The 13,683-nt window shown below is 41.8% G+C and overlaps 1 protein-coding gene across 4 annotated transcripts in view; it reads right to left on the bottom strand.

Annotated features, from left to right (window-relative positions):
• Positions 1-1,350, bottom strand: part of LOC106578104 (zinc finger protein OZF) — a 43,687-nt gene extending 42,337 nt beyond the window's left edge. For 2 of the 4 annotated variants that reach the window (XM_045700522.1, XM_014156701.2), the window contains exon 1: positions 886-1,350. In XM_045700522.1, the coding sequence (XP_045556478.1) occupies positions 886-1,051 (166 nt within the window). In that variant the 5' untranslated portion in view covers positions 1,052-1,350. The remainder of the gene's footprint in view (positions 1-885) is intronic. The other 2 variants (XM_045700525.1, XM_045700524.1) reach the window with 2 other exon arrangements.
• Between the last annotated feature and the right edge of the window lie 12,333 nt (positions 1,351-13,683).

The following is a 13,683-nucleotide window of genomic DNA, read 5'->3' as shown; positions in this document are numbered from 1 at the left end:
GATTGTCATACATGAGTAAAAGTATAGATGCCTTAATAGAAAGTTACTCAATTAAAAGTGAAAGTCACCCAGTAAAATACTATTTGAGTAAAAGTTTAAGTATTTGGTTTTAAATATACTTAAGTATCAAAAGTAAATGTAATTGCTAAAATATACTTTTAAAAGTATAAATGATTTCAAATTCCTCATATTAAGCAAATCCGACGGCACCATTTTCTTGTTTTTAAAATGTATGTATGTATAGCCAGGGGCACACTCCAACACTCAGACATTATTTACAAAAGATGCATTGGTGTTTAGTGAGTCCGCCAGGCCAGAGGCAGTAGGGATTACCACATGTTCTGCTGGGTGGAGCGTTACACATTTACTCCATTCATGGGGATTCCTATCTCCTTTCTATAATATCTCTGGCAACGGCACCATACAATGCACCCTGGACTAAAAAGGCAGACAAATAGGAAAAATGTGCTGTGAATTTACACATTTATATCGCAAAAATATGATCAATGGCTCATTCAAGAGAAGACATTGTCCTGAGTTATGACACCGGACAGTATTGAAATATGACAGACGTTTTCGCGATCTAAAAGTCGTATTACTATTAACTTCCAGTGTAGTGAGCGCGACTTTAGCACGGTGCTACATAGTAACAGATGGATTTCTGCCTGCTTGATAACTCCGATACACATGAAAACATTAAATGACCCAGGGAATCGATAGAACATCACCCAGAGATGTACAAAATCAATATAACATCCAAAATGGGTGAACCTTTCCTTTAATATACACAGGAATGCGGTCTAACCCTAGTGCAGCTGAAAGCAAGCGGGTCAGATCTGCTGGCTACCTAAAATGTGTATTAAATCAGTAGATCTACATACTAACCTATTTTACATAGTTGTATCTCTGGTGTGATCCGCAGCAGTCTCCGTAGCCGATCATTCTCCTCCTGGTATTCTACTACCGTTTTCTCAACTGCCCCGAAAATCTCCACAGCAGCCGCCGTTAAACGCTCATCTAAAAATACACGAAACGCATCTAGTTTATACATTTTCAATTGACAGGGAGAGAGCTGGACATTCAGTAGTGATGATACCGGAGCATGGGTTGAAATCGCTAAGTTTATTTAGAAGCACTGTGCGGACGCTTACATTTCTTATCGTGGTTTGGTAGAAGACAAAAAGGCTTCGCCACAGAGTCTATAAACCCAGAGGCGCAACTTTGCTAGACTTCCGGGAACGCTTGCGAAGCAGACCAAGCAGGCCGGGTTAGATAAATCAATGGGAGAAGTGTAACATTCTGTCTTAGTTGTTAATTATCTAGAAATCTAAAGGCACAACCTAGATTCGAGCCAATGTCTTAAGTAGTTGAACATGTTATTACTCAGACCTCGTGAAAGTGACAAACTGACACGTTTTCATTTTTGTCAAAAAGTACACACACACACACACACACACACACACACACACACACACATACACATACATACACACACACACACACACACACATACATATATATCGAAGGAGTGCGTTTTACAGTGTGCACATGCGCAGTTCGGCACGAGAGCCCGTTAGACCCGATGACGTGTTTCTACGCATGACTTTCGCTAGCCAACGTCGCCATGACGTCGCCTACAAGCGTGATCGGGGATTTCTATTAGAGATGCAGTTTCTGCCAATCTTCATACTGTACTGTCTTTGGCTTCACTAACGTACTCGCTACGGCGTGTGTCTTTGTTCAATAATTTTGCTTTTCTAAATTATTTTGACCTGCAGGTGGCACTAGTGTACACTGTTGATCAAAGCCTTGAGTAGTGCACCTATTCTCGACACAATCGGTTGGAAATGCTCCATGTTTTTCAGGAAGCGCGTGGCCTTCACAAAAAAAGAAAAAAAAGAAATGTACGCTCAGTTTCAATTCTGCATTATCGTCTGCTTCTGTTCGTGTCAGCGGGTGGTGAGTGTATAAACACTAATGGTGCGCGATTCAGCTGTTACTTCACCAGCATCCGCCCACAATTGCTAATAACCCATCAGAAACCACCCATTTATACGTGATAAAGTAATCTGAGGCCTGCACCTAACCTTAACCTAATATAGAACATGCGCTATAGGCTACAGTCAAAGACAATAGAAAAAAAATTGACAGGGGTGCAGGATTTTTTTGCTGTTGCCTGATTTAGATATTTTCTGCTTATAGTTTGTCTATAATTTGACACATGTAGCTTCTCTTTTGTAATTATATGTTGCCCTAGAAGACTAAAATAAATGACTAGATCGATAGAATGAATGCTTCAATCTAAAGTTCTCGGACATCTTTCGCGGAGCAAAGACATTTAGGGACGGCGGAGAAATTACAATAACGCAACAATTTAAAAAAACGGGAAAGATTTTCTAATCAAAATGTCCAAATGGCATCAGTTTGACCGGTTGTAAAGAAAAAGAAAGCTGCGAAAACGAACCAACGTGTTTCTGATAAGATTTCAGTTTAGCTTCGATTCATATTTTATGTGGTTGAAATACTGTCAGCTTTTTTGAAGACAGCACCCTTTTGCCTCCGTGGCTTGATATTAACTTTTTCTGTCCTTTCCCAAAAGCATTTTTTGTCTTTCTGCCTGTTCCCCCCAAAAGCATTTTTTGTCTTTCTGCCTGTTCCCCCCAAAAGCATTTTTTGTCTTTCTGCCTGTTCCCCCCAAAAGCATTATTTGGCGATTGGCTGTGTATGCTATTTGGCATGTGTACAGTTAAGCCTTAAAGTTTAGGTTTATGCACTAAAATACTAGCATACAGCTCAGACACCCATGCATACCCCACAAGACATGCCACCAGAGGTTTCTTCACAGTCCCCAAGTCCAGAACAGACTATGGAAGGTGCACAGTACTACATAGAGCCATGAATACATGGAACTCTATTCCACATCAGGTAACTGATGCAAGCAGTAGAATCAGATTTTAAAAAACCCAGATAAAAATAGCACCTTATTGAACAACAGGGACTGTGAAGAGAGACACACACACATTGTGATTTTGTTGTATGGTGGTATTGAACATGTTGTGGATATGTGGTGGTGTAGGGATGTTATATGATGTACTGTTTTATCTTTAGCTCATTCAGTACAAACATAGTTCACTGTTTTATCTGTTGTTTTATATGTAATGTGGATGCTTTGGTGTGTTTGGACCCCAGGAAGAGTAGCTGCTGCCTTGGCAGGAACTAAATGGGGATCCCAAATAAATAACAATACCAGATAGCCTAAACAAATGAAGGAAAAACCTCATTGAAGCCTATATAAATTGCACATTAAATATATTTATGGATTTTGTAAAACGTATCGTTTCCTCTTCATTCAACCTGCCCATCACCCACCCGCCCTTCAACCATAATATTTAATGACCCTAAACCCATCCACCCCACGTATATAACCCCAGGGCCCGCTGGTTATGAGTTAACCCACGCATCACTGATAAACACAATGCCCCCAGGTGGATAGAGTCTTACTACAAGCTACAGACCAGTAATAATGGAAATGGATAAGTGGGAGAAACATTTATAATAAATAATATGGTGATCTAGGATGATTATTTCTTGTATGAACTGAATTAAAAGACAAAACATTGTAACACAGGCGACTCCTAACGTCTGTAACATCTTCGGACTGATGTGACAGTGTGCACTCAACCAGACAAGGCAAGTGGGACACTCGATTACAGAGAAACGTAAGCCTGTTTGTATGTCCTGTCAATAAATGATCAGATATTAGAGAAACAGAGTACTCCTTTTTCCTTAATATTCCTGCAGAGTCACCCGTTAAAGTGTCCTGGGGTAAGGAATGTTTTCAATTATTAACTGGGTGGTTCAAGCCCTGAATGCTGATTGGCTGACAGCTGTGGTATATCAGACCATAGACCACGGGTATGACAAAACATTTATTTTCACTGCTCTAATTACATTGGTAACCAGTTTATAATAGCAATAAGGTACCTCAGGGGTTTGTGCATAAGAACAGTCCTTAGACGTGATATATTGGCCATATACCACACCTCCTCGTGCCTTATTGCTTAACTATAAGGTTAATGAAGTGGATTTGGAAAAACACTCCAGTCTCCTTTTCACCTCATTTAACATCTGATTTACTTGACAAAGAGCACATCTCAATAGGTGGTCCAGGTAAGTCATGACATCACAAGTGGGGGGGGGGGGCTTTCCTCTTTTGTTCTCTATTGTTCCTCAGGCAGGGGGGGGGCGATGACATCACGACTTCCCATCAAACCAACTCCTTGAATGCCCTACTCCTTAAAGTTTGCAGTTGTATCTAAAAAAATAAAAATAAACACTATTTTGCTCAAAACATGTATTTTTTTAACCTTTAATGCGTGCTCTTAATAAGGACCCGGGGATTATCTTGTCATAACTCCCGACCAATGGTTGTTCGCCTCGGGCCCTTAGGAAGGAATTATCACACGATTATACCCGGGTTCAAGGGTCTTATTGCTTTTATAAAACGGTTGCGAACATAATTGTGAATTATTTTTTTTACATGTTTTCATATTTTATTTTAAATAAGTAAATTAGTTTTATTTAATCCTTCCACCAAACGATATAGTCTAGGCAAAAGCCAGTTCCCACAAGCCACACTCCTACTGCACTGTAAAACTATTCCCTGTTAAATTAAAGCATTATACTGGCACAACAGTTACGAGCTTAGTAGTATAATTTTGCTTTACAGCAGATAGTACTGTAAACTATATTACAGCATATTTTCCTTACTGTAAAACATAGTAAAGCATCCCTGCTGTAAACATCCCTGCTGTAATATGTTACACTGTTACACTGGTTCAAACCCTGGATGGAAGATGGATCAATTCTCCAGTAGAAGGTGCTGCCGGTAGTGTGGCCAATCACGTTACATTCTGTGATATAAAAAAGGAATGGGGAAAAGAAAAACATTTCACCACCACCACCACCTATATACCACTATTACACACCACCACCCTCTATATACCACTATTACACACCACCACCACCTATATACCACTATTACACACCACCACCTATATACCACTATTACACACCACCACCCTCTATATACCACTATTACACACCACCACCCTCTATATACCACTATTACACACCACCACCACCTATATACCACTATTACACACCACCACCACCTATACACCACTATTACACACCACCACCATCTATATACCACTATTACACACCACCACCTATATACCACTATTACACACCACCACCTATATACCACTATTACACACCACCACCATCTATATACCACTATTACACACCACCACCTATATACCACTATTACACCCCACCACCACCACCTATATACCACTATTACACACCAGCACCTATATACCACTATTACACACCACCACCACCTAACATCTATATACCCCTATTACACACCACCACCACCTACATACACCACCACCATCTATATACCACTATTACACACCACCCTCTATATACCACTATTACACACCACCACCATCTATATACCACTATTACACACCACCACCCTCTATATACCACTATTACAAACCACCACCACCACCCTCTATATACCACTATTACACACCACCACCACCTAACATCTATATACCACTATTACACACCACCACCACCTAACATCTATATACCACTATTACACACCACCACCACCTATATACCACTATTACACACCACCACCCTCTATATACCACTATTACACACCACCACCACCACCTATATACCACTATTACACCCCACCACCATCTATATACCACTATTACACACCACCACCCTCTATATACCACTATTACACACCACCACCATCTATACACCACTATTACACACCACCACCACCACCTATATACCACTATTACACACCACCACCACCACCTATATACCACTATTACACACCACCATCACCACCTATATACCACTATTACACACCACCACCACCACCTATATACCACTATTACACACCACCACCCTCTATATACCACTATTACACACCACCACCACCTAACATCTATATACCACTATTACACACCACCACCACCACCTATATACCACTATTACACACCACCACCATCTATATACCACTATTACACACCACCACCACCACCTATATACCACTATTACACACCACCACCACCACCTATATACCACTATTACACACCACCACCACCATCTATATACCACTATTACACACCACCACCATCTATATACCACTATTACACACCACCACCCTCTATATACCACTATTACACACCACCACCACCTATATACCACTATTACACACCACCACCATCTATATACCACTATTACACACCACCACCACCTATATACCACTATTACACACCACCACCACCTATATACCACTATTACACACCACCACCCTCTATATACCACTATTACACACCACCACCATCTATATACCACTATTACACACCACCACCCTCTATATACCACTATTACACACCACCACCCTCTATATACCACTATTACACACCACCACCATCTATATACCACTATTACACACCACCACCCTCTATATACCACTATTACACACCACCACCCTCTATATACCACTATTACACACCACCACCACCTATATACCACTATTACACACCACCACCACCTATATACCACTATTACACACCACCACCCTCTATATACCACTATTACACACCACCACCATCTATATACCACTATTACACACCACCACCCTCTATATACCACTATTACACACCACCACCCTCTATATACCACTATTACACACCACCACCCTCTATATACCACTATTACACACCACCACCCTCTATATACCACTATTACACACCACCACCCTCTATATACCACTATTACACACCACCACCCTCTATATACCACTATTACACACCACCACCACCACCTATATACCACTATTACACACCACCACCACCTATATACCACTATTACACAACACCACCTATATACCACTATTACACACCACCACCACCACCTATATACCACTATTACACACCACCACCACCTATATACCACTATTACACACCACCACCATCTATATACCACTATTACACACCACCACCATCTATATACCACTATTACACACCACCACCACCTATATACCACTATTACACACCACCACCATCTATATACCACTATTACACACCACCACCACCACCTATATACCACTATTACACACCACCACCACCTATATACCACTATTACACACCACCACCACCTATATACCACTATTACACACCACCCTCTATATACCACTATTACACACCACCACTATCTATATACCACTATTACACACCACCACCATCTATATACCACTATTACACACCACCCTCTATATACCACTATTACACACCACCACCACCACCTATATACCACTATTACACACCACCACCACCACCTATATACCACTATTACACACCACCACCACCATCTATATACCACTATTACACACCACCACCCTCTATATACCACTATTACACACCACCACCCTCTATATACCACTATTACACACCACCACCACCTATATACCACTATTACACACCACCACCATCTATATACCACTATTACACACCACCACCACCTATATACCACTATTACACACCACCACCACCTATATACCACTATTACACACCACCACCCTCTATATACCACTATTACACACCACCACCATCTATATACCACTATTACACACCACCACCCTCTATATACCACTATTACACACCACCACCATCTATATACCACTATTACACACCACCACCCTCTATATACCACTATTACACACCACCACCCTCTATATACCACTATTACACACCACCACCACCATCTATATACCACTATTACACACCACCACCACCATCTATATACCACTATTACACACCACCACCACCTATATACCACTATTACACAACACCACCTATATACCACTATTACACACCACCACCACCACCACCACCTATATACCACTATTACACACCACCACCACCTATATACCACTATTACACACCACCACCATCTATATACCACTATTACACACCACCACCACCTATATACCACTATTACACACCACCACCATCTATATACCACTATTACACACCACCACCACCACCACCTATATACCACTATTACACACCACCACCATCTATATACCACTATTACACACCACCACCCTCTATATACCACTATTACACACCACCACCACCTATATACCACTATTACACACCACCACCACCTATATACCACTATTACACACCACCCTCTATATACCACTATTACACACCACCACCATCTATATACCACTATTACACACCACCACCATCTATATACCACTATTACACACCACCACCATCTATATACCACTATTACACACCACCACCATCTATATACCACTATTACACACCACCACCACCTATATACCACTATTACACACCACCACCACCTATATACCACTATTACACACCACCACCACCTATATACCACTATTACACACCACCACCACCTATATACCACTATTACACACCACCACCACCTATATACCACTATTACACACCACCACCACCACCTATATACCACTATTACACACCACCACCACCACCTATATACCACTATTACACACCACCACCACCACCTATATACCACTATTACACACCACCACCACCTATATACCACTATTACACACCACCACCACCACCACCTATATACCACTATTACACACCACCACCATCTATATACCACTATTACACACCACCACCATCTATATACCACTATTACACACCACCACCATCTATATACCACTATTACACACCACCACCACCTATATACCACTATTACACACCACCACCATCTATATACCACTATTACACACCACCACCATCTATATACCACTATTACACACCACCACCACCACCTATATACCACTATTACACACCACCACCACCTATATACCACTATTACACACCACCACCACCTATATACCACTATTACACACCACCACCACCTATATACCACTATTACACACCACCACCACCTATATACCACTATTACACACCACCACCACCTATATACCACTATTACACACCACCACCACCACCTATATACCACTATTACACACCACCACCACCACCTATATACCACTATTACACACCACCACCACCTATATACCACTATTACACACCACCACCACCTATATACCACTATTACACACCACCACCCCTATATACCACTATTACACACCACCACCACCTATATACCACTATTACACACCACCACCACCTATATACCACTATTACACACCACCACCACCTATATACCACTATTACACACCACCACCACCTATATACCACTATTACACACAACCACCCATATATACCACTATTACACACCACCACCACCTATATACCACTATTACACACCACCACCACCTATATACCACTATTACACACCACCACCACCTATATACCACTATTACACACCACCACCACCTATATACCACTATTACACACCACCACCACCTATATACCACTATTACACACCACCACCATCTATATAGCACTATTACACACCACCACCAAAACCTATATACCACTATTACACACCACCACCACCACCTATATACCACTATTACACACCACCCTCTATATACCACTATTACACACCACCACCATCTATATACCACTATTACACACCACCACCATCTATATACCACTATTACACACCACCCTCTATATACCACTATTACACACCACCACCACCACCTATATACCACTATTACACACCACCACCACCACCTATATACCACTATTACACACCACCACCACCATCTATATACCACTATTACACACCACCACCCTCTATATACCACTATTACACACCACCACCCTCTATATACCACTATTACACACCACCACCACCTATATACCACTATTACACACCACCACCATCTATATACCACTATTACACACCACCACCCCCTATATACCACTATTACACACCACCACCACCTATATACCACTATTACACACCACCACCCTCTATATACCACTATTACACACCACCACCATCTATATACCACTATTACACACCACCACCCTCTATATACCACTATTACACACCACCACCATCTATATACCACTATTACACACCACCACCCCCTATATACCACTATTACACACCACCACCCCCTATATACCACTATTACACACCACCACCACTCTATATACCACTATTACACACCACCACCACCTCTATATACCACTATTACACACCACCACCACCTATATACCACTATTACACAACACCACCTATATACCACTATTACACACCACCACCACCACCACCTATATACCACTATTACACACCACCACCACCTATATACCACTATTACACACCACCACCATCTATATACCACTATTACACACCACCACCACCTATATACCACTATTACACACCACCACCACCTATATACCACTATTACACACCACCACCACCACCTATATACCACTATTACACACCACCACCATCTATATACCACTATTACACACCACCACCCTCTATATACCACTATTACACACCACCCTCTATATACCACTATTACACACCACCACCACCTATATACCACTATTACACACCACCCTCTATATACCACTATTACACACCACCACCATCTATATACCACTATTACACACCACCACCACCTATATACCACTATTACACACCACCACCATCTATATACCACTATTACACACCACCACCATCTATATACCACTATTACACACCACCACCACCTATATACCACTATTACACACCACCACCACCTATATACCACTATTACACACCACCACCACCTATATACCACTATTACACACCACCACCACCTATATACCACTATTACACACCACCACCACCTATATACCACTATTACACACCACCACCACCTATATACCACTATTACACACCACCACCACCTATATACCACTATTACACACCACCACCACCACCTATATACCACTATTACACACCACCACCACCACCTATATACCACTATTACACACCACCACCACCTATATACCACTATTACACACCACCACCACCTATATACCACTATTACACACCACCACCATCTATATACCACTATTACACACCACCACCATCTATATACCACTATTACACACCACCACCACCTATATACCACTATTACACACCACCACCCTCTATATACCACTATTACACACCACCACCCTCTATATACCACTATTACACACCACCACCACCTATATACCACTATTACACACCACCACCACCTATATACCACTATTACACACCACCACCACCTATATACCACTATTACACACCACCACCACCTATATACCACTATTACACACCACCACCACCTATATACCACTATTACACACCACCACCACCTATATACCACTATTACACACCACCACCACCCCTATATACCACTATTACACACCACCACCACCTATATACCACTATTACACACCACCACCACCTATATACCACTATTACACACCACCACCACCTATATACCACTATTACACACCACCACCCCCTATATACCACTATTACACACCACCACCACCTCTATATACCACTATTACACACCACCACCACCTATATACCACTATTACACACCACCACCACCTATATACCACTATTACACACCACCACCACCTATATACCACTATTACACACCACCACCACCTATATACCACTATTACACACCACCACCACCTATATACCACTATTACACACCACCACCACCTATATACCACTATTACACACCACCACCACCTATATACCACTATTACACACCACCACCACCTATATACCACTATTACACACCACCACCACCTATATACCACTATTACACACCACCACCACCTATATACCACTATTACACACCACCACCACCTATATACCACTATTACACACCACCACCACCTATATACCACTATTACACACCACCACCACCTATATACCACTATTACACACCACCACCACCCTATATACCACTATTACACACCACCACCACCCTATATACCACTATTACACACCACCACCACCTATATACCACTATTACACACCACCACCACCTATATACCACTATTACACACCACCACCACCTATATACCACTATTACACACCACCACCCCCTATATACCACTATTACACACCACCACCCTCTATATACCACTATTACACACCACCACCCTCTATATACCACTATTACACACCACCACCATCTATATACCACTATTACACACCACCCCACCTCTATATACCACTATTACACACCACCACCATCTATATACCACTATTACACACCACCACCACCTATATACCACTATTACACACCACCACCATCTATATACCACTATTACACACCACCACCACCTATATACCACTATTACACACCACCACCCCCTATATACCACTATTACACACCACCACCCCCTATATACCACTATTACACACCACCACCACCTATATACCACTATTACACACCACCACCCCCTATATACCACTATTACACACCACCACCACCTATATACCACTATTACACACCACCACCACCTATATACCACTATTACACACCACCACCACCTATATACCACTATTACACACCACCACCACCTATATACCACTATTACACACCACCACCACCTATATACCACTATTACACACCACCACCACCTATATACCACTATTACACACCACCACCACCTATATACCACTATTACACACCACCACCACCTATATACCACTATTACACACCACCACCACCTATATACCACTATTACACACCACCACCACCTATATACCACTATTACACACCACCACCACCTATATACCACTATTACACACCACCACCACCTATATACCACTATTACACACCACCACCACCTATATACCACTATTACACACCACCACCACCTATATACCACTATTACACACCACCACCTCTATATACCACTATTACACACCACCACCACCTATATACCACTATTACACACCACCACCACCTATATACCACTATTACACACCACCACCACCTATATACCACTATTACACACCACCACCACCTATATACCACTATTACACACCACCACCACCTATATACCACTATTACACACCACCACCCTCTATATACCACTATTACACACCACCACCCTCTATATACCACTATTACACACCACCACCCCCTATATACCACTATTACACACCACCACCCTCTATATACCACTATTACACACCACCACCCTCTATATACCACTATTACACACCACCACCACCTATATACCACTATTACACACCACCACCACCTATATACCACTATTACACACCACCACCACCTATATACCACTATTACACACCACCACCACCTATATACCACTATTACACACCACCACCACCTATATACCACTATTACACACCACCACCATCTATATACCACTATTACACACCACCACCACCTATATACCACTATTACACACCACCACCACCTATATACCACTATTACACACCACCACCACCACCACCTATATACCACTATTACACACCACCACCATCTATATACCACTATTACACACCACCACCCTCTATATACCACTATTACACACCACC

The sequence above is a fragment of the Salmo salar genome, chromosome ssa18 (genome assembly GCF_905237065.1).
Source record: "Salmo salar chromosome ssa18, Ssal_v3.1, whole genome shotgun sequence".
In the NCBI taxonomy this organism is placed as follows: domain Eukaryota; kingdom Metazoa; phylum Chordata; class Actinopteri; order Salmoniformes; family Salmonidae; genus Salmo; species Salmo salar.
This window is presented reverse-complemented; position numbering and strand designations above follow the sequence as displayed.